General features: G+C 36.8%; 3 protein-coding genes across 3 annotated transcripts in view; all 3 read right to left on the reverse strand.

Moving 5' to 3' along the window:
- Positions 1-273: 273 nt before the first annotated feature.
- LOC145219892 (uncharacterized) lies at positions 274-6579 on the reverse strand. Its single transcript, XM_080087195.1, has 6 exons — positions 6510-6579; positions 6325-6444; positions 1374-1493; positions 1191-1310; positions 1009-1123; positions 274-524 (listed from the first exon to the last, which is right to left on the reverse strand). Exons 1-6 carry the CDS (start codon positions 6577-6579, stop codon positions 281-283), a joined length of 789 nt encoding a protein of 262 aa, XP_079943321.1. The 3' UTR covers positions 274-280.
- A 3020-nt stretch (positions 6580-9599) lies between these two features.
- Positions 9600-12663, reverse strand: LOC145219893 (uncharacterized). Its single transcript, XM_080087196.1, has 11 exons — positions 12573-12663; positions 12196-12318; positions 11750-11842; positions 11497-11616; positions 11307-11426; positions 11118-11237; positions 10925-11044; positions 10741-10857; positions 10557-10676; positions 10314-10428; positions 9600-10135 (listed from the first exon to the last, which is right to left on the reverse strand). Exons 1-11 carry the CDS (start codon positions 12661-12663, stop codon positions 9877-9879), a joined length of 1398 nt encoding a protein of 465 aa, XP_079943322.1. The 3' UTR covers positions 9600-9876.
- A 3056-nt stretch (positions 12664-15719) lies between these two features.
- Positions 15720-24267, reverse strand: part of LOC145219894 (uncharacterized) — a 21224-nt gene continuing 12676 nt past the window's right edge. The window contains exons 9-12 of the mRNA XM_080087197.1: positions 16579-16698; positions 16395-16514; positions 16215-16329; positions 15720-15987 (exon numbers count right to left, since the gene is read on the reverse strand). Of these exons, the coding sequence (XP_079943323.1) occupies positions 15720-15987; positions 16215-16329; positions 16395-16514; positions 16579-16698 (623 nt within the window). The remainder of the gene's footprint in view (positions 15988-16214; positions 16330-16394; positions 16515-16578; positions 16699-24267) is intronic.

Here is a 24267-nt window from a genome sequence, read left to right on the forward strand (position 1 = left end):
AGGCGACACCAGTGACTTAAATGTTTACAGTTTCATTTACAAAATATTGCCTCATAATATTGTGACCAGGGATGAACACACTTGAAACTGAAGTAATTTTATGTTCAAAGTCCACAAACAAATTGAAAAGGTGATTTTGGGTGATTGGTCCGTTTGCACTTGAAATGGTTAACATATAAAAAAATAATTAAGAAACATGTTAACTAACATTGAAAGTATAAATGTGACTGCCATGAGATTTTAAACGCGTTACCAAGGCAAAAATCGCTCACTAAGGCAATCATTGTTCACAGATTGCCAATTTGTTACTACTACATGGGTGATCATCCATTGCAAAATCTTGAACATAGTAAAGATGGCCACAGTCCCCACTGTTGTTTGGCTCACCAGGATAAAAATCGGTGTTGGTGTTGGTCCTGGGAACTCCATCTATATATTTCCAGACTCCTTCCCGTTCAAGGTCATTCAAACCAATCCAGTAGTCCCCGGGGAGTCGCGTTTTGATCAAATAGGTAACAATCCAGCTTAGTATGTAAAGAATATTATTAATAAAGCCACCCACTACAGAGGTCGTCAACCGTTTTTGCACTGTGTTATTAAACAGAAATTTTATCGCGGGCCGACATGAAAAGAAAACAAATGTTCAGCAATAAAGTTATGTTACTGGTCATATGAGCTTCTATGCGGTTGACAAAGCAACCGTATGTAAGGATTGCATTATATAAATCATTTTATCATCCCTGGGATGGACCGACTGCTACAAAAATGTTGCGAAGCATTTAACGTAAAAAAGTAGAAGGCCCGTTAACGAACTCCTCACAGACCTGCATCCGGTCACCCGGTGGTTGCCGACCACTGACCTATAAAGCATTTGCACGTTTGACAGCAATTTTCACGTATTTATGCCCTAACCTAAAATAATCCAGCTATGTAACCCCACTGTTACTTACGTGGTTCATCGCAAAGTAATTTTACGAAAAAGCACTTTTTGAGACAAATGTTACGTACTTGCGAACAGTCGCATTTCTCATTCCCCAGGTCGCCAAATCTCCACCAATTGACTGACAGTATCTCCTCGCGTTTGCCCAATTTCTTTTAGTGGTCATAATCACATGGTCATGCTCTAGCACAAAGTTATTACTTAACACTAATACATATTTTATGCAAATACATAACACTTTGATAGATACCTTGCTCACAATGGTTTCCTGAATGCCAAATGTTGCAAGAGCAGTTGTAGCCAGTACTGGTGTCCGAGCAAGTTCCGTTATGCTGACAAAGGCCGACATTAGTCGAGCAAAAATTGGGCCCTAAAAGTATTATTTTTAGGAATGTTTAGGAAATACGCTTTTTTGTTTTCTCGTTAAGCTTACGGCATTGTCTTCCATCTCCTGTGTAGTTTGCGTTGCATGAACATTGGAAACTACCCACTGTGTTGATACAAGTTGCGTGTTCATGACAGTTGTGTGTTCCAGTTGAACATTCATCAATGTCTGAAAATAGTTTTTTACCATTGTCTTTAGGCCAAATAAAATAACGTAACCGATACGATAACATGATAGACTGTGTTTTCGAAAAGTGGCTGAAAAAAGCTTCAACCAATACAACATACATTATATTCTGATGCCTACCTTTTCCACAACGAATTCCACTGTACCCTGATGCACACAAACACTTGTAATGGCGGGACTCGATGATGAATAATCCACCATTAAGACAGGTAGCTAAAGTAAAAGAACGTGATATTGTTTGACAAGTTCGTTATGGGAGGTCAGGGCGTCACACAAATAATATGTACTACTTTTATCCAAGTTCTCGCTATATAAACGAATACATTTAGTCACGTTTTGTCGTGCAAGGTCACTTTCAAATAAGCTAATGTAATGCAGGAATTCAATATGTAAATAATTTTGTAAATCCCTTGTGTGTTGCGTGGAAGTTATGTGGATGTCTTCAAGTGAAAACTATTGGCCTACGTCAGTGGTTTCCAACCTGTTTTGTCCTGTTCACTCTTTTAGTCGATATTCAAATTTAATTCCCCTCTACAAATAGCTGCATTCCTGCCTTAAATCAATGATATGAGAACTTTCTTTTTCTCAGCTCATATATGGCAATTGCAGCAATAACACATAGCACAGAAAACCACTAAGAGATTAATATTGGGACACAAATTTCCCCCTACAAATTACAAAATTCCCCCCTGGTTGAGAACCACTACGTTGCTCTTTAAGGTTATACAGCACCCATACGCTTAGTTGTTTCCCGTTGTTATTACTAAGTCTATCTTACATAGGGAACCAAGTGCTTCAAAAATGTGTACTTACTATTGTGTCTTTCCAGTTTAGTAAACGTTCCTACAGCCCCTAACTGGCTTTGAAGACTTGCTGTAGATCTAGAAACCTGTACACAAAGGTTGTTTAGTTGTTTATCTTTGTTACAAGTGGTTGACTTACCATAGCATAAACACCTATATATCCTACAATCGTTGTCAAAAATAGAGCACAAATAATTCCAAAAAAACACCGTTTTAAACCTTTTTCCTTTTTCTCAAAGTTGCCCACCAATTTCGCTTGTTGTTCTAGAAAATTATTTTACATTATTTCTTGAAAACCAACTTCATTATAATACTTATACGTTGATCCGGAAGTGAAGGTTGACCAAGGTTGCAGCTCTCGTTTTCGGTGGTAATTGTTGTGTATTTAGTGTAAGCCATATCACTTGACATTGTTGTAGAACTACGGAGTTATCTCAAACGGTCCCAAAATAAAGTCCTGCACTATTAAACGAAATTGGTTACTCTACTGAATATTTCACTTCTGCCAACTTAATCTTTTAAAAAACTGACTTTATATCTCTGTCATAAGCGGTATGCAATGACGCTAAATGCAAACGACAGGTTAACCTTGCGCTTAATTTGTTAAAACTTCGAAAAAAGGTGAAGGGGCGGAATCACCACGATTTAGTGCAAGCAATTTTTATTATACAAGCCTCAACGAGAAACGCAATATAAAACACCAATCTTCAATCTTCGCCTATTTATTGGCAGAGAAGGGAAATGCCCAACAAAATGCAGCAATTCAATCAATTCAAATGATTGGTATTTGTTTTTGAAATTTAAGTTCAAACGCCATATTTTCTCCTCTGAATATGTTTTCCCATGCGTTCTGGGTCAAGATCGTGTTTTCAAGCTTTAGCAATTGCCTTTTTAACACAATTCTGACGAAGCCGTGTTATTAACGGTTTGAAACATTTTATGACTGTACAAACTTTTGAAATCCCCAACGACTGTGTTTAATTCAAACATATGTTTGTAACGAAAAAGTTTAGAAAACATGAAATTTCATCGTTTTGAAAACAAATGACAAGATATGCATTTTATTGTTATTTACACTAAATAAGTGAATCTAAATTTGCTTTAGATTGTAACACGTTTGCAACTAAATTCACAATGGAAGGCTTACCCTTCCGGTCAAGATGTTAGACTTTTTTTTAGGAAAATTATTACACTTTTGCAGCGAACTTTCTCTCTCTCACTGGACAACGGATTACTAACACACCAACGGTGGATATTTAACGTGAAGTTGAAATAGCATTTGATTGAATCCTAAAGTTGCAGGTAAAATTTATATTGTACACCGGTGTGTAATAAATTACATCGAAAAACATGCTGAGAGAGACTTAAAATATTTTACTTCGTACACCGACTTGTAGGCTAACCCTTAAAACGCCATAGAGCCTAACGTTTAAAGTGTTGAGGTTGTGCGGACCGCAATATCCATACTATTACTATTGGCCCTGTTCCAACGTTGCTCACAATAATGTTTTACCATCTCTAAACATATCAGCAATACCCTTTTTAAAGACTTTAGTGACCAGCTTTAGCTTACGTAAAATTTAATTGGGAAACCACTGCTCTAAAAGCAACTGACACTCTTAACAAGTTCTCAGTAATTGTGGACGACATTACCATGCCAACCTTTTAGCCGGACAGGTCCTGTGAAAAGCATTTATATTAACATTCACTTATAGGATGCCTATATGCATGAACAATGGTTTGCGATGGTAATTACAAACTGCAAATCTGTCTTGTAGTTGCTCAATTGGTCATAGTTGGCTCACTAGGATGAAGATCAATATTGGTTGTTGTCAAGAAAACACTATCATGATATATCCGTTTACGCCATTTTGATACGTGAATAAATTTGGCCGCTGCTGTTTTGGGTATTCAACGTTATGTGCTAGAAGCCCAACATGTTTTTGTTTTTTTCCTGAAAAATTGGCGTGTTCTGAGAATCGATTATATAATTGCGAACAGCTAGGTATCTCGTTCATTATGTCGCGAAATCTCTATTAAATGACATAATTTCTCGCGCCTGTCCAATTACTTGGTTCTCTGTATTGGCTCAGTTGGCCCAAATAGCCGCTTCCTATATCGTTTGGCGCGTCACGATAAAATCAGTACTGGTTGTTAACAATGTTCTGCGTCAAGGACGCGAGCCGAGCCAATTCGCGACAATCCAATGCAGCTTAAGTTGCGTAATTGGGACATTGAGTGTATATTCTAAAAATATATTGAATGTAAATTTTGTTTATTTTTAACCACGCAGTTGTTTTGACAAACTGGTAAAAACCATTTTGCGTGGACGAATAATTTGATTTTTTGTTCTTATCAACCGTGCGAATTTTAGGTACAATTAATGTTTTTTTTTCAACTAATACGAAAAACTTATGATATTTCTTTTTCAAAATTAGACTGGGGTTTCTTGAAAACTGTGCTGACCCTTTCCTTTTTAAATGTTAACAAACTTTATTAAGTTTTTTTTATTCACTATATATTTGCAATGTATTTGGGAAACTGCTCGAACAAAAGCGGCGAATGACAAATACAATTCCATATGCGTTTGTTTACAGACGTTTACAACCAACCGAATAATTTGCGACAGAGCACGAAAACTCCAATTATTATGTTTGCAGAAAACGATTTGGTAACATACATTATATTTCAATGTTTGCATATTGGTCGTGCTGCGACTATATTTAATCCAACTTTACGCAACAATCTTTCAAAACAAAGTTATAGCAGATTGTTTAAAAGAATCAAGAAATTTTAACATTGCGCTAAAGGCGACGCCAGTAACTTAAATGTTTACAGTTTCATTTACAAAATATTGCCTCATAATATTGTGACCAGGGATGAACACACTTGAAACTGAAGTAATTTTATGTTCAAAGTCCACAAACAAATTGAAAAGGTGATTTTGGGTGATTGGTCCGTTTGCACTTGAAATGGTTAACATATAAAAAAATAATTAAGAAACATGTTAACTAACATGGAAAGTATAAATGTGACTGCCATGAGATTTTAAACGCGTTACCAAGGCAAAAATCGCTCACTAAGGCAATCATTGCTCACAGATTGCCAATTTGTTACTACTACATGGGTGATCATCCATTGCAAATTCTTGAACATAGCAAAGATGGCCACAGTCCCCACTGTTGTTTGGCTCACCAGGATAAAAATCGGTGTTGATGTTGGTCCTGGGAACTCCATCTATACATATATGTATATCCAATCTCCTTCCCGTTCAATAAGGTCATTCAAACCAATCCAGTAGTCCCCGGGGAGTCGCGTTTGGATCAAACAGGTAACAATCCAGCTAAGCATGTAAAGAATATTATTAATAAGACCACCCACTACAGAGGTCGTCAACCGTTTTTGCACTGTGTTATTAAACAGAAATTTTATCGCGGGCCGACATGAAAAGAAAACAAATGTTCAGCAATAAAGATATGTTACTGGTCATATGAGCTTCTATGCGGTTGACAAAGCAACCGTATGTAAGGATTGCATTATATAAATCATTTTATCATGCCTGGAATGGACCGACTGCTACAAAAATGTTGCGAAGCATTTAACGTAAAAAAGTAGAAGGCCCGTTAACGAACTCCTCACAGACCTGCATCCGGTCACCCGGTGGTTGCCGACCACTGACCTATAAAGCATTTGCACGTTTGACAGCAATTTTCACGTATTTATGCCCTAACCTAAAATAATCCAGCTATGTAACCCCACTGTTACTTACGTGGTTTATCGCAAAGTAATTTTACGAAAAAGCACTTTTTGAGACAAATGTTACATACTTGCGAACAGTCACATTTCTTATTCCCCAGGTCGCCAAATCTCCACCAATTGACTTACAGTATCTCCTCGCGTTTGCCCAATTTCTTTTCGTGGTCATAATCACATGGTCATGCTCTAGCACAAAGTTATTTTATTAACACTAATTCATATTTTGTGCAAATACATAACACTTTGATAGATACCTTGCTCACAATGGTTTCCTGAATACCAAATGTTACAAGAGCAATTGTAGGCAGTACTGGTGTCCAAGCAAGTTCCGTTATTCTTGCAAAGGCCGACATTAGCCGAGCAAAAGTTGGGCCCTAAAAGTATGATTTTGAAGAAACGTGCAAGAAATTATGATACTTTGCTTCCTAATAAAGCTTACGGCATTGTCTTCCATCTCCTGTGTAGTTTGTGTTGCGTGTTGGTGACAGTTGTGTGTTCCACTCGTACATTCATCAAAATCTAAAAGGTATATTCAGAGTTAAATAAGGCACGTTTAGTTTCACACGGTGTAGTTTTGAGTTATGACCTAAAATGCATGGGCTATAGGGTTGACATGAAACAAAATAATGATTTCATTATTTAAAATTTTCAAATGATATTTTACCCAATTTCAAACTAACAAATAACATTGCAAGACAGAAATCGCATAATGTTGTAAATATGTTGGCATATTTAAGGCCTTTTGTAAACGATTCGTGACTTTAACGTTGCTATGAGATGATCGATTTACTTCATGTGTGTCGGTTCCAGTGCAACATAAAACTTTGAAATTATTGGGAAGAAACGCGATAAACGCGCTGCTCATCGCCCTAGCTAATAATGTGTGGCATTTCCCAGCTGCTATGTTTCACTTAATAGCTGGCAAAAATCATCTTTTACAGTATATGGCTGTTTTTATGCACGCAAAACGTATCAAAGACAGTGTAAATTACAAAGGATCTCACGTGGTCTCCCCGATCCTCAGGAAGTTGGCCGTTGGTCGTAACTTACCACATTGTCTTCCATTCGTTCACAAAATGCAACAACTGACTTTATCTGGTGCTATGTCTCATTGTTAACTCGCTTACCACACTGTGTTCCATTTCCTGTGTAGTTTGCGTTGCAGAAACATTGAAATCCGCCCACTGTGTTGATACAAGTTGCATGTCTATAGCAGTTGTGTGTTTTACTCAGGCATTCATCGATATCTGAAAATAGTTTTGCAATTAACTCATTAAGTTTTTGCATATTTTTGCTTTGGATAAGCACAAATGTGGAAATATCAATATTCATGCAAATAATGTCAATAAAGAAACGTTTTACCGTTTTCGCAATGTTGCCCACCAAATCCCGAAGCACATACACACTTGTAATGGTTTAACTCAACAACAAAACTTCCGTTATTAAGGCAGGTACCTGAATGCAAAACAACAAATACATTATTTATACTGTACTTACTGCTTTGGCGTGAATGTTGTCAAATGGCGTATTATTCGAACTATTATATTATTATTCTGTAGATAGTAGATCTAAAATCGTCTTTTTTACCTTTAAGTTGTTTTGAAGGCTTTGAAACCTGAAAATACATATTTCGGTTATTTGATGAACACGCACCGTATGAAATGTTTTACTCACTATCACAAAAACTCCAATGAATCCACAAGTCGTTGCTGTAAAAAGGCCAAAAGTAATTCCCAGAAAGAGACGTTTAGAAACTGAAACGTTTTTTACAAAATTGTTTGCCAATTGTGTTTCTTGTTTTGTGGGAATTGGAGTAGTTTTGCAATCTACAAAAAAAGCATATTAAATAAAGCACAGAGAAATAAACTGTCAACCTCAATGACCTGGACATGACTTCGATTACCTTCAAACATACATGTCTGATATCTTGGCTGTACATCTTCATCGGACGCCATCCTTCATCCTAATTGGACAATCGATTGTACTTTTGTACAGGTGTAATGCGGGTTGCAGTTTGCTTACTGCGTTGCAAAACATGATTTTGTGATGAATAGGAAATGACGCTAGCAAAACAACCTATATTAACGATTTTAGGGAGTCGAACACCCGCACAGTAACTATAATTACATGGACAAAACAGTATTATCGGGTGTGGGTGTGCGTTTGTGTACGCTGGTTATCTATGTCCGTGTTCTATGTGCACTAGGATCCATGCCATTACCGCAGTGCCTTCCATGTTTTGGATGCTTCAAACGGGATAACAATCATATTTATTAACAATGCATTTCCCATGTTACATTCATAAAAATCTGAAACGTACAGTTGACATTGTTGTAAAACTACGAACTTATATCCGTCGGTCCCAGAATAAAGTCATGCACTTCTAAACGAAATTGCTGGTTACTTCACTGAATATTTCAATTCTGTCTTTTCATTTCTGCAAAAACAGGTACAATAACGCTAAACTGCCAACGACGGGTTAAACTTTGCATTTAACTTGGTTGAAACTCAAAAAAAGCGAAAGTGCATGTTGGAATCACCACAATTTAGTGCAAAATTTTATTATTGCACAAACCTCAACGAGAAACGCAATATAAAGGAGCAATTTTCGATCTTCGCTTATTTATTTATCTCAGTGGTTCCCAACCGCCGGTCCGCGTAAATATTTTGCCGGTCCCCAAATTATTTTACTTTATTTATACTTTTTAAAGTAGGCCTATTGCAAAGTTGTTGGTACTTATTGAAAAGTTGTTGACTGTAAAACTGGGGTAGCTCTCCATCGTTGATATCCGCAAAATTATTTAATAAAGCTTTTGTGCCGTTTATGATTGTTTTTTTTATAAACTGCGTTTAGCATTCAACGTTTTTTTTTGTAAAGCAAAGTTATTCTTCACTTTTAAGATTGAGATTCATACTGAAAGCTAAACAACAGCAAACATCCCACTAATATTGATTTTGTATGTAAATAGATTGGCGTTTTGTTGTTAAAGTTGATTGCCGTTTGGTTGCAATTTTTCGTCCTAAATACATCGGCTATGACTAAACCTTGCATTACGTTGCGCAACGACAACTTTGGTGAACAAATAGCATACAAATATCTGTTGCATTTACTACGATCTTTTGTTGCCGGTCCGGTGGCGTAGAAAGGTTGGGAACCACTGATTTATCTGACCAGTCTCACAAAGTTGTTTAAAACAATTTTCGTATATTTTAGTTGGTCAACCTGAACATACAATGATGTGCGTTTCCCATATCGGACGTTGGTTTGTTGGCAATGTACCTGGAAATTAAAACAGCAGCACAATGGAAGCTAAAGAGAAACTGGCAGGTTTGTTTCCCAATTTACATGTAGTTTACATATTACGTGTACAATGTTGCATGGGCCTAATGTTTTTTTGAAGGGGGTTTTTGAATTGAGTATCCGTTGTTAGTCTTTCATATCACTTATGTTGATGATGGCATAAGGGCATAAGCGATCGCCATAACGTCTGAGAAAAAATCATGTGGGCTTTTGTATTCATACTGCGACAGTCATAACAAAAGTATGATTATTTGGATGAGATGCGCTAATACACACGCGTTCAGACGTGTACAACTGATTAATTGCGACAAAACACGTGACAATTTGTACAGTGTACATTTACTGAGTTATAAGATCAGGTATCTTTACCAACATGTTACGAAACGGTTTTGGTAATGAAATCTCAGCAACTTTGAGATGCATTGTACAGACAGTATAGATACCAAAATTATGGGGTAACTTGTTTGTGATATATATGCTTGCTTATGTTGTGGTTCAAAGCGGTTTAAAAGAGCCTCTGACATATTGCCAACTCGCGCGCATTACAGTTTGTATCATCCATCCGGAATCTGAAGAAGTGTTGCAAGTGGCCACAGTCGCCATCATTGTCGTTGTTGTTTGGTTCACCAGGATAGAAATCGGTGTTGGCATCTGTCGCTGGAACACCATCAATGTATTTCCAAACTCCTTCCGTTTCAATGTCGTTCATACCGATCCAATAGTGTTGCCGGGGACGCGTTTGACGCAAATATGCTACAATCCGCCTAAAGGTGCAAACTTTAGGTGAATTTTACCTGCTATTTACGTTTTATTTTTTACTATTGCATCGAAATAATCAATTTTTGTCAGGATATTATTACTCAGAACTATTCTAGTTGGGGTAAAACATACAACAGTCAACGTTCCTTTTTTATGTGCTTGCAACAAGCTTGCGTTACGTACTTGCGAACAGTTGCGTTTCTCATTCCCCAGGTCGCCAAATCTCCGCCAATTGACTGGCAATATTTTCTTGCGTTTTTCCACGTTCTCTTTTGTGTCATAATCACGTAATCGAGCGCTAAAACAAATAGATTACATAATCACCCCAAAATTATCTGGATTGTTTAAATTCTCGAAAAGACTAAAGTCATTATACTTAATGCTCAATCCTATTTTTGTGCAAATACATAACATTTTAAACTATACCTTGCTCACAATGGTTTCCTGAAAACAAACTTTTGCAAGAGCAATTGTAGGCAATATTGGTGTCCAAGCAAGTTCCGTTATTCTTGCAAAGACCGACGTTAGCCGAGCAAAAGTTGGGCCCTAAAGATATGGTGTTAAGGAATGGCCAAGAAGTTATGGTATTTTGCTTCCTAAGTAAGCTTACGGCATTGTCTTCCATCTCCTGTGTAGTTTACGTTGCATGAACATTGGAAACTATCCACTGTGTTGATACAAGTTGCGTGTTCATGACAGTTATGTCTTCCACGTACACAGTGGTCGTCTTCACATCAAATAGCAAAAATGCGTTGCATTACTAACAGTAAATACTTTTCACACAATAAATGTACCTGTTTCACAATGCTGGTCAATGTAGCCTTCGCGACAAGAACAGTTATAACTGATATCTGTATCTATGCATGTTCCGTTATTTTGGCATATTCCGACATTTTGCGCACAGAAGTCAGCAACTGGTGTACATAAAAAACAACAACACAATAAAACAGTGGTGTTTTATCGATATTTGCTAAAAATGCAAGTTACCACAACGCGTTCCTTCTCCGGTGTAATTTACGTTGCATGAACACTGAAAACTAGCCACTATGTTGATACAAGTTGCGTGTTGATGGCAGTTGTGTGTTCCACTCGTACATTCGTCGATGTCTGCACATAAAACGGCAAAAATGTGTTGCATTAGTAACAACAAATGCTTTTGACACAATAAATATATACCTGTTTCGCAATACCGGCCAGTGTAGCCATCAAGGCAAGAACAGTTGAAACTAAGATCCGTGTTTAAACACGTTCCGTTGTTTTGACATAATCCGACATTTTGCGCACAGAAGTCAGCAACTGGTGTACATGAAAAACAACACAATGAAGCAATAGTGTCTTGTCAATATTTACTAAAAATGCAAGTTACCACAACGGGTTCCATCTCCGGTGTAATTTACGTTACATGAACACTGAAAACTACCCACTGTGTTGATACAAGTTGCGTGTTGATGGCAGTTGTGTGTTCCAGTTGAGCATTCAATAATGTCTAAGAATAATTTTTCGCGATTTTGTTAGGCCCAATAAAACAACGTACGCGGTTTTATAACAGTATTGCCTCTGTTGTTGGAAAAGTCAGTAAATAATGTGCCAACCGATACAACATTCGTTCTTAAGCCTACCTTTTTCGCAGCGAATTCCACTGAACCCTGAAGCACACAGACACTTGTAATGACGTGATTCGATGATGAATATTCCACCATTAAGACAGGTAGCTAAAGTAAATAAGTATGTTGCTTGATGAATTCATTATAGAAAGCCAAGACTCACACAATTAAGTAAATATATACCTCTACGACTTATATCTAAATTTTTTTTCAATAATTATTAACCAAAAAATTCTTATTGACAAGTGTAAACATTAAAAAAGGTCACTGCAAAATGAGCTACTGTTATGCATATAATCAATAATTAAACAGTGTGGCAAATACCTTGTTGAGTGGTAGGTAAGCTTACATGTACTTATTTCAGTTTTAGTACCTTTTGCCTACACTATTGTAAGCTTGAGTAGCACCCCTACGTTTTTTCGTGACCCACTTTCGACCGTTTTAATAATTAACCAACTCACCAGCTGAAAAAGTTTCGTTATGTAGGGAATCCCCCGCAGACAATACAACACCATTGGGTATTTCCAGTTTAGTAAACGTTCCGACATTCCCTGACTGGCTTTGGTGTTTCGAAACCTGTAGATCTGGGTTGTTAAGTTGTTTTCGTTTTTTTACAAATGGTTGACTTACCATGCCAAAAACACCTATAAATCCTATAATCGTTGTCAAAAATAGAGCAGAAATAATTCCAAGAAACAACCGTTTTAAACCATTTATATTTTTGTCAAAGTTGCCCACCAATTTCGCTTGTTGTATGGGGTTGCTATGCATTGTTTCGCATTCTAAAAAAATTGAATTGCATTACCTGTGAAGACCAAACTCATTAAAATACTTATACGTTGATCCCACGGTAAAGGTTGAACAAGGTTGCAACTCTCGTCCTCGTCTTCCATTTGTACCAACTTACTGAGAGCAATTTTTGTTTCCATTATTTTTTCTAAAATAGCGGAATTTTATCTTACAGTCCACGAATTGGGTCGAACACTTTTAACAGAAATTGGCCACTTGAGTACTCGAAATTAGCTAACTTGATCTTTCGAAAACTGCCTTTTTATGTTTTATGTTCAACTTTGCGCTTAACTTTGTTGAAACTTTCGTAACTTCTGAAGTGCGTATTAAAATCTCTTCGATCAAGTGCAAACACTATCTGTGACACAAGCCACAACGAGAAAGCATGATAAAACTGGCACGATTGTCAAAAACCAAAGCTTTTTAGAGCTATTTGCGATCTTTGCTTATTTGGCACGGAAGGGTAATGCCTAACAAATTGCAGTAATTCAATCAACTCAAAATATTATTGTTTTTTGTTGAAATTAAGATAAATTGAGCGCCATTATTGCTCTACAAACAACATTGTTTACTGTGAATATGTCTACAGCAGGGGTCGGCAACCTTTTAGGCGAGGCGTGCCAATTTACTTGTTATTTCCATGTGTTATTGACCTCGCGTGCCAACGTTTTTCTAAATAATAGTGGTACGTGCCAGCAGATATCAATAATAAAGAGAAACCTGTTTTGTGCAGGTAGGGCTGAATTTTAAGACAATGACATGATAAAAACTGAAAACAAGCTGTGTAACTGGTTAAATTGTTACTTCAATATAAAAACGCAAATCGGAAAAATGAAATGGCACGCGTGCCATGGGTTGCCGACACCTGGTCTACAGTGAATCACTGTCAGTGATGTTTGAATGCAGTAATGAGGTTGTTGTTTGCTGTACTGGCACACGACCTGTTTGCTATCGTCTGTTGAATTATAACTTTTCACCACCGACCGTCAGTGTGTCCAGTAAGTCTAAATAAGGTCTAGCAGATGAATGCCAATGTATATTAGGCCCCATCCAGGTAATTTCAGGCCAAAAAGTTTCTTTAAATTGTTTACAGGGAAACAATCGCATGCAAATTGCAAAACTGTTCATTTTACATGGGATGGTCATCCATTGCAATCCATACCTAGGTGCATGGCAGTCGACATTCCCGTTTGGTTCACTAACATTAACATGGTCACTGGAACACAACAATTGTTTTTCTGATTTCCTTTCTGATCAAGGGCATCCAAATCAATCCAGTAAAATTTCGTGGGTCGTGCTTGTAACAGATTCGCAGTTTATTATTATTATAGTTTCCCGCGCTCTTGGGCGCATTGGGCAGCAAGATTGTCTTTTGCAATTTCCTCCATCTCCTTCATGTTTAACCCTCTCATTTCCAGGTCTTTGCGGAAAGTCTTCCCCAGGTAAGCTTTGGCCTACCTCTTTTTCTTTTCCCTTGCGGTCTCCAGCTCATAGCAATTGTTGGAGCCCGTTCGTCTGACATGCGTAACACATGCCCCGCAAGTCTAAATCTCCGCGCCGACATGATGGTACATAAAGACTTGGTACCACTAATTCGGTACACCTCATCATTTGTAATGTGGTCCTTGTATGTGCTATTTAGGATCCTTCGAAGACAACGCTGATGGAAAGCGTTTATGTGCTTTTTCAGCTTGACTGTCATTTTCCAGGTTTCACTGGCATATAGAACGGTGGGCATTACAATTGACTGGTACAGTTTGATCTTTACCAATTTCGAAACTTTCGAGCTTGACCAAACCGTTTGAGCCTTCTGAAGGCCGAAGTAGCTTTTCCGATGCGGGCATTTATGTCGGCCTCCACATCAACATCTGTTGTGAACACAATGCCAAGATAGGTAAAGCTTGTGGTGTTGTTAATAGGCTCAATTCCATTGATGGTTAAATTTACGTTGGACTGAGTTTCCCCTCCAACTCGAAGTAACTTAGTCTTGTCGCTGTTGATCGTCAGACCGGATTCGCAGTAGTCAACGTAAAATTTCTAAAAAAGGAATCAAAAATACGAAACGTATTTGAAATCCACGATGCTTATGAGGAAGCCTAAATGTTTTTTATTATTTTCTGTTAGTTTGAATTGTGTTTCAAGCTGGTTCATATGTTTGTACTCGAGTGGGCCCAGTCCAACGATAATGTTAGCTCGAAGCATCAAACGAGGTTTATCGTTATAAAACAGTATTATACTTGCGAACAGTTGCATTTCTCATTCCCCAGGTGGTCATATCTCGATTTAAGTGACAATATTTTTAGGCATTTGTCCAAGCTTGGCTTGCAATCGTAATTATGTGGTCTAGCTATACAAAGTGTTGCAAATCCACCGCTCACAGGTTGCAAATATCCACTTTACGGTTGCAATATTCCATTGCCAATGTATGTCCGCTGATGGCTTACTTGGTCACCAAGATAAAGATCAATATGAGTATTAGTATTGTCATAGAAACACTATATTTCCTGTTTACGCTATTTAAGCCGGAGGGCTAGTTTGGAACTAATTGATGGCAATCTAGCTCCATATGTACATTTGAGCCAGGAACGCGATATGTAAATGAAATTGGCCACTGTTGTTTCGGGGTTTCAACGTCACGTGCGGGAACCCGAATTGTTTGTGATCTTTTCTAAAAATTCGAATTCCTTGAAAACCGATTGCTTGCGAACAACTTTGTCGCTTATTCATCATGTCAACAAATCTCCGTCAATTGACATGCAATAATTCCTCGCGTCTTTCCAATTACTTGCTGTACTTGATTCATTTTTTTGCCATTCGCTTTCGTTCAACATCACTTTCTTTTTCAACAATATTTCAACAATAGCTTATTGTACTCAATTCTAACCAGTGTGTTTAATTTGCACTCTGTATGGTTTGGGACATTTTCTTGGCTGTATAAATACACATCTTAATTTGAACACATGTTTGCAACGAAAATATTACATAAAATTTCCGAAATTACAAGTAAAGGACAAGGTTTATGAATTTATCGTCATTAACAATATGTGAATCCAAATTTGCTCTAGATGTAGTACACTTCAACCAATCTTTACGACAAACCAACATGACTTTTACAATGGATTATTAAAATACGAAACTCGTATGAGAACATGCTAGTATATTTGAATGGTTATATTATCGTCGTGGTGTGATTTTGTTAGCGAGACTGATTCAACCGCCGCTCGCATATTGCCAATTGGAGATAGCTACACCGGTGATCATCCATTGCATAGTCTTGAACATGATTCAAATGCCCGCAGTCGGCATATCCAACATCGTTTGGTTCACCAGGATAGAAATCGGTATTGTCCTTAGTCACCGGAACACCATCAATGTATTTCCAAACTCCTTCTTGATCAAGGTCATCCAAACCAATCCAGTAATAGGCGGGGGGTCGCGTTCGAATCATATTGTCCACAATCCAACTTAGATGTAAACAACAACAGTAATGAATAGTAAATATTTACTCACAATTACGCACAAATTCAAGGATGCGAGTATCTAAAAAAACGTCTATTAATTAAATTTTAGACCAAAATGATTTTTATTTGCGTCAATATGTTACTGCAATGCATAAACAAAACTGGTGAAAACTGCCTTACGCTAGCTTAATATTTTATTTCCGTGATTAAGTTAAACCTATGTTACATACGTGCGAATAGTTGCGTTTCTCATTCCCCAGGTCGCCAAATCTCCACCAATTGACTTGCAATATTTCCTTGCGTTTGCCCAATTTCTTTCAGTGGTCATGATCACGTGTTCAAGCGCTAATGCAGAGGTGTTGGTAAAACCAAATCATATTTTGTACAGTTACATAAGCCTTCAATAATACCTTTCTCACAATGGCCTCCTGAGTACCATACTTTGCAAGAGCAATTGTAGGCAGTACTGGTGTCCAAGCAGGTTCCGTTATGCTGGCAAAGGCCGACATTAGTCGAGCAAAAGTTGGGTCCTTAAAGAATAAATTTTAGAGACATCCAGACATTTGTGATATTCTGTTTTCTAATCAAGCTTACGACACCGCTTGCCATCTCCTGTATAGTTTGCGTTGCATGAACACTGGTAGCTACCCACGGTGTTGGTGCAAGTTGCATGTTGATTGCAGTCATGGGTTTGGGTTGAGCACTCATCAATATCTAAACACATTAACTCGTCAGTAAGATTGACAGGCTATAACACGTGAACGATTACAACTGAGGTTTTTGCAACTTACCTTTTTCGCACCGAATTCCACTGAACCCTGAATCACACAAACACTTGTAATGTCGGGATTGAATGACGAAAAATCCACCATTAAGACAGGTGCCTGAATAAAAGACTATTAGTATTTGCCAATGTCAACGGTTCGCATATGGTTGCTAAATCGTCTCAGCATTAAATCTCTTCTCTGAGGCAGGGGTTCCTATTCAAATCCTGCTAGAGAAATAGTTGAAATGATACTACTGTACATATTTTTATTGTCATTCCAATAGTAATAACTTCCCAGGTTTTACTTGTTACAGTGTTTTTTTCTTGTGGTAGTAATACAAAAACTAATTAGAGATGCAATATTGTGATGTGGAAAATTTGGCAATAAATGTGGGATAAATGTGTCCATTAAAAAATGTTTAGAACCACTGGTCTCTGTACGTTGTAATGGTAGAAATGAAACTGGTCTTTGCCTTTTTAAACACTTCGTTTTGTGTTGTTAAGTTGCATCAAGCATTGCCTTTATAAGCAGAACCATGCGAACATGTAGCCTACTGCTTTGTCTATTTTTTATGCCTTGATAGTTCAAGCTAACGTCAAACATTATGTTCGAATTTTTTTTTAATATTATTAAACCACTTATATTGGCACCGTTAAGAACTTTTTATATAGTCAACGGTTACCTTTGTGTCTTTCAAGCTTAGTGAATTGTCCCACCTCTCCCAATTCGTTTTGAAGGTTTAAAGCCTAAAAATCAAGTCTTTAAAGGTTCTGTTGAAACTCGCTTTTGAGAAAAAAATACTTACCATGAAATGAACTCCTACAAATCCAAAAACGATCGTCAAAAAAAGAGCAAAAGCAATTCCCAAAAACAGTCTTTTAGAAGTCGTAACGTTTCCGGTCAAGATTTCGGACAATTTTGACTTTCCTGGCTGGTCTTGCATTGTTTTGCAATCTAAAAAACTCTACGTTATCTCATGATTTATCCAATTATCCCAATTTATGCAAAATACTTACGTTGATCTGGAGTTGTCATCTCACCAATTTTGCAGTTTTCTTCTTGAACGTCCATGGTTATGTATTTATTTGAAGACATTTTTTCGTTAGAACGTAGTTTCCTAAAGTGATCTTTTTTCGCTTTTAGATTTTACTTTACACTTTCTGGTGATTTTGCTAAGGCCCACAATTTGCGTTGCAGAATCTACCTTTTTTCAGAGTATTGCAATAATGGCTGAAAACCCTATTGCCCACTATGTATAGTTGTAAAATAACGTTGACAAAACTAAATTTGAAAACCAAACGACGTTTAAAAAACAACGTGACTGTAGACACCTTTCGCTACAAATGCCACCAAAACAAAGGCAAGGTAGATGTGGTCCGTTATACAAATGCACCGAAATGGCTCGTTTTGCACTAATGATCGCAGTTTGCCACACGTTACGTCAAAGGAAGAGAATGTCGTTAAAATTGCCATAATCAATCGCACAAAGTGACTGGTTTCTTTGAATTCCTAATTATTGAACTTATGTGGGGTGTTGTTGCATTTTTTGGCACGCATTTAAACAGTTTCGATATGCCTTGACCAATTTATCCTGACCGTTAAATTCAAAGCTACCTTTGTTAGACTGGAAAGTGAAAAAAACCTTTATCTGCTGTTTGGAATCATTTTTCCAAATTAACCACGTTTGTGTCAGTATATTTAGGGATTTCACAAGTCGTATTCACCAATATTGTCGTTTTAGAATTGTGAAGTTATTTTTTACAAAGTGCTTTGTAGGACTTTGAAGAGCCTAGTAATGATGAACAGATTGCATGTGTTTATTGACAGCTATTACCCTGTTCTTGCTAAAAGCTGATGTTGGTTAAAATATTCACGTTACGTCGGCTGTTTAGTTTTTTTCGTTAGGTACTGTAGCTTTAAAATCAATTATCTGAACTGCTGCACACAATTTTTTTTTGTGTATTTTAGTTGGTCAACTTAACTTTCAATGACGTACTGTTCTTTCATCGGACATTAGTTTCATTTATGAGTTGGCAACGTCACTGGAAATTAAAACAGCAGCAAAATGGAAACTAACCAGAGTTCAAGACTCACAGGTTTGTTTTTTAAACTACTTAATTGACATGTTGTGTGTGGGGTTACATGTATAATTTATCTTTGAATAGTCCTTTGAATCGAGTATAAAATGGGTAAAACTACAGTAAGTAGTCTTTCATGTCGCAAATGATGCTGATGGCATAAGCGATTGCCAAAACGTCTGGTAATAAATCATGTGGATTTTTTCGGCCGATATTTTTAGGATATTTTGGTGCCAAAAGCGATTTTGGTGTTTGCAATCGTAATGATCGTCATCAAATTTCCATTGTGCTGCCAAAACTGACATTGGACTGTGATGAACAACTGTTATTCTTGAATGTTTGTTTAACGTCACACCACCGTTCCGTGGGGAAAAAATTCAATTTGTTTTGCTGTATGATCTGTAGGCGTTGAACCTAAGATCGCCTTTGCAAAATAGGTTGTTGTTTTTTTCAAAGAAAGATCGACTCACTCAAATTTGTGCTACAAAATTTACAATGATATTTTATTAAAAGAACTTTCTAACATTTGGTTTTTAGTACAAACATTTTAAACTTTTACCTGAAAACCATAAAAGTTTCACCATAAATTGGTCACATAAGCAAACTAAATTTATTTAATTAATTTTAAACACCTTTATGCAGTCTTTCTGATAAGTTGTTTGCAAAACGAAACCAAAAAAACAAGCACATTTTTGCTCCTACCAAATAAATCACCTTCAACCTTATAAACTATGTGTGTTTACAAGAGTTGTAAACGGGCCTGAAATTGAGCCCGACCCCAGCCCGTACCCGAGAATACAAGCGCGAATCCCGACCCGAACCTGAATCGTTTTTGAGAAACCAGTCCAGGCCCGAAACTTAGATTGACATGCCTTTACAAAGATGTTTTCAGAAAGACAAAGACAACAATCATAAAAGACTATAATAGACAATGGTCTTAACTGTGGCGTTTTTGAGCTGTTCGGCATTAGGTTAAGTCCAGCAAATAGCTACTGAGTTAGTTAGTTTTATTTTTTAAATTACTGACACACCGTTAGAAGTCAGGCCCGAATCAAGCCCATTTTTTGAGAAACCTAAGCCCGAACCCCCAAAAATCCCATTTTGAGTAATGTTCTCCTGAGTAAAAAATATTGCAAGAGCCATTCGATCCAATAAGTGTGTCTAAGCAAGTCCCGTTATTCTCGCAAAAGTTGGCCTCTGGAATTTTTTTATATTGTGCAGTTGTGTCCAGGAACACAGAACAAAGAAGGAGGTAGCCATGACGCAGTGTACATTTGTTGTTTTACACTTACCGCACTAATTTCCATCTGTGTAGTTTGGGTTGCAGGAACATTGGAAACCACCAGCAGTCGTTTTGTGCAGTTATTAAAATAAGAGCATGCACTAAATGGCAGATGTCTTTCATTTTAATGTCGTACAAAACATTTGGTTCAATCTAGTATTTCTTTTTGGTTGTTTAAACAGTATTTTGACTCAAGTATCTTAGCTGGGCCTACAAGTGTCGTTCCCTATTCGACATGGAAATGTAAACCTATGATTTCTGTAATGACAAAAACTAGAAATTGAGACAATAACTAAGACAGGTTTTTACACATTTTGTCGTGTGTCTGGGGTGGACAGATTTTTTTTCATAAATTTAAGGATTACAACTGCTGTAAATTTATAAATTATGGTTGTGGTTACAAAGTTTAAATTGCCGTTACCGTTTTTCTTTGAACAAATGTTTGTGTAACTGCAGCGCTGTTGCGTGGACAAAAAAGCAAAAGTTGCTTTTCTACCGTACCAACTGTAGGCGTTGTATCTCAATCGTTTGTTGTAAAACTAACATAAAGGCTTTCTTTGCCTAATTGATCAAAAAATTCTGTAAGAATAATACAAAAAATGAAAAAAATTAAGTATTATGACAATTTTTCGCTGTAGTGGTTGTGTCATATCGGAACCAACATATTGGCCAAAACGCATACAGTCGTTTATTTCTCTTGCAAATAAATGGATAACTTGCGATAAAACACACTCCAATACGTGCAGTAGCAAATGAAATCCAATATTGTCCCTTTTATAGCGACACAAATTTTATGTTAGATACTCTGTTACATAATGATTGCATTAGAAAAATCCTACTGTACTTAAGAAATAAGAATTTTGTGAAAACTGTAAAAGTACATTGGCCAATAAACAAAAGAATAGCCGCATATAAACACAATCTTACCAAAATGTCCCTACTTTACAGAAAAATGATAATAATTAATCTTTAATAATATACAAAATCAAACTTAATCACTCATTGGTTTCTGCACGCCTGAACTAAGGCTAAATGTGCATGCATTCTATCAGAATTATGACATATAAAAGACGCTTTCGTGACTGCAGTACAGCACATGCAAAAACAAACACTATAGCAAGGACTTTACTTAGTTACAACGCAACTGGTTTCATAAAAAGTGTATGGGTTTTACACATTAATCGATCACATTTGAAACCTTATGTTATTTTCGTGTGAGCCTAAGTAGATGGCCAACTTGCGCCGTCCACACGGGTGGTCATCCATTTTGAATCCGGTACCATACAAGTAACCGCAGTCAGAACCAGCCACGTTGTTTGGTTCACCAGGAATAAAATCGGTATTGGCTCTTGTCATTGGAACACCATCAATGTATTTCCAAACTCCTTCTTCTTCAAGGTCATCTAATCCAACCCAGTAATCCGCTAATGGGCGCGTTTGGAGCAAATTTTCGGTAATCCAGCTTTAGATTTAAAAGCAAACAAAGTGAAGTACAGTAAATGTAACGGGTTGTTTTATTGCACAAAAAGTGGAATTCTTGGACCTGCAAAGGGCCGCTAGGGAATTCCATTTAAAAAGCGTTTAATTCTTTCTTCATCGTTCGTTGATGTTACACAATGTTTTGTGTGTGTAATAAACTCGGTACCTGCGAAATTTTGCAATGGATGATTACCTATGTAGTCATAACATTTTTGCAATCTGTGAGCAATAATTGCCTTAGTGAGCGATTATTGCATTGGTTCGCCATCAAAATACTACCCATGTTGTCTAACCATTTATAATATGTTATGTTAACCATCCCATTACAATCGCAAGCGTGTCCATCACCAACCAATTCACTTGCCTGAATCGGGTTTGGACTTTAATCATGCCAAAAGGTTGAATTTTAAGTGTGTTCACAATATAAGACATTATTTTAAATGATGCTGTATATATAAATTGAAGTTAGTGGCATCGCCTATTGCTCAATGTTAAAATGTCTTCTTGCTTTTTTAGATAATCTGCTGTAATTTATTCGTTGAAACAGCCGATGTTGTAAATGTCGTTTAAACATAGTCGCAACACGGCCACAATATAACCATTGAAATATAAGTATGTTACCAAATCATTTTCTGGAAACATATGTATTGGAATTATCGTCCTCTGTCGCAAATTATTCGGTTGTTTGTAAACGTCTGTAAACAAACGCAAGTAGAATTGTATTTGTTATAATTCGCCGTTGTGTTCCATGTTCCCAAATGGATTGCAAATATAGTGAATAAAGAAAACCTAACAAAGTTTGTTAATATTTTACGAGGAAAGGGTCTGTACGTTTTCCGTATTAGTTTAAAAAAATGGTGCATATACATCATTAGTTTAAAAAACATTGATTGTACCTACATAGGCACGGTGGATAGGAATAAAAAATCAAATCATTTGTCCAAGCAAAATCGTTTTTACGAGTTTGTCACTACAACCTTGTGGTTTGAAACACACAGACTTTAAATTCAACCTATTTTTGAATATACACCCAACGCTTTGAACCACAACATAAGCAAGCATATATATTACAAACATGTTACCCCATAATTTTGGTATATACTGTCTGTACAAAGCATCTCAAAGTTGCTAAAATTTTATTACCAAAACCGTTTCGTAACATGTTGGTAAAGATACCTGATCTTATAACTCAGTAAATGTACACTGTACAAATTGTCACGTGTTTTGTCGCAATTAATCAGTTGTACACGTCTGTACCCGTGTGTATTAGCGCATCTCATCCAAATAATCATACTTTTGTTATGACTGTCGCAGTATGAATACAAACGTATATTGAAAAGAATACGTCTTGTAAGAGACTTTTGGTGTTTAAAAAATCTATACAGTTGTGAGAAACTCCACACTAATTTCGTAAAACAGACATCAGGTTTATCGGGTATTTGAAAAATAAATTTGGTAAGCAGAGTAGGAGCACAAATAGAAAGCAACTCATTATTATTTTGAAAGAACACTAATTATCTTATACCTGTTTAGGGATACAACGCCTATAGATTTTACACGCTAGTTACGAATAGTAAATTAAATTTCGTCTATCTATCGGCGCTTTGACATTAAATAAACATTAATTTAAGGATATTAATCGTGATGGGCAACTTTTCTTCAATCATAATTCAAGTTTAGGCAACAAAATGACGATCGCTATTATTACAAAACGCAAAATTTCTTTTGGACTGTTTGCCATGCCAACAACCGAAAAAATCCTAATGGAAAATATACTGGTAATACGGGACGAAAAAAGTCCACATAATTTTTTCTCAGACGTTATGGTGATCGCTTATGGCCTTATGCCATCATCAACATAAGTGATTTGAAAGACTAACAACGGATACTCAATTCAAAACCCCCCTTCAAAAATACATTAAGCCCATGCAACATTGTACACGTAATATGTAAACTACATGTAAATTGGGAAACAAACCTGCCAGTTTCTCTTTAGCTTCCATTGTGCTGCTGTTTTAATTTCCAGGTACATTGCCAACAAACCAATGTCCAATGTAGGAAACGCACATCATTGTATGTTCAGGTTGACCAACTAAAATATATGAAAATTGTTTTAAACAACTTTGTGAGACTGGTCAGATAAATCAGTGGTTCCCAACCTTTCTACGCCACCGGACCGGCAACAAAAGATCGTAGTAAATGCAACAGATATTTGTATGCTTTTTGTTCACCAAAGTTGTCGTTGCGCAACGCAATGCAAGGTTTAGTCATAGCCGATGTATTTAGGACGAAAAATTGCAACCAAACGGCAATCAACTTAAACAACAAAACGCCAATCTATTTACATACAAAATCAATATTAGTGGGATGTTTGCTGTTGTTTAGCTGTCAGTATGAACCTCAATCTTAAAAGTGAAGAATAACTTTGATTTACAAAAAAAAAACGTTGAATGCTAAACGCAAGTTATAAGAAAACAATCATAAACGGCACAAAAGCTTTAGAAAATGCTGTACAGGCGTTTTCGTCCACCAGGTTGCATATTTAACAAAAATGTCGTTCAACTGGTGTTAATGTTAAACAAAAATACTAGTTGTTTCTATCCATAACTTGTATTTTCGCTGACGTTTCGTCCACCAGAACGGTAGGACTTCTTCAGAGCAATGAATGACGAATGCA

The sequence above is a fragment of the Phallusia mammillata genome, chromosome 3 (genome assembly GCF_965637545.1).
Source record: "Phallusia mammillata chromosome 3, kaPhaMamm4.hap1.1, whole genome shotgun sequence".
NCBI classification, from domain to species: domain Eukaryota; kingdom Metazoa; phylum Chordata; class Ascidiacea; order Phlebobranchia; family Ascidiidae; genus Phallusia; species Phallusia mammillata.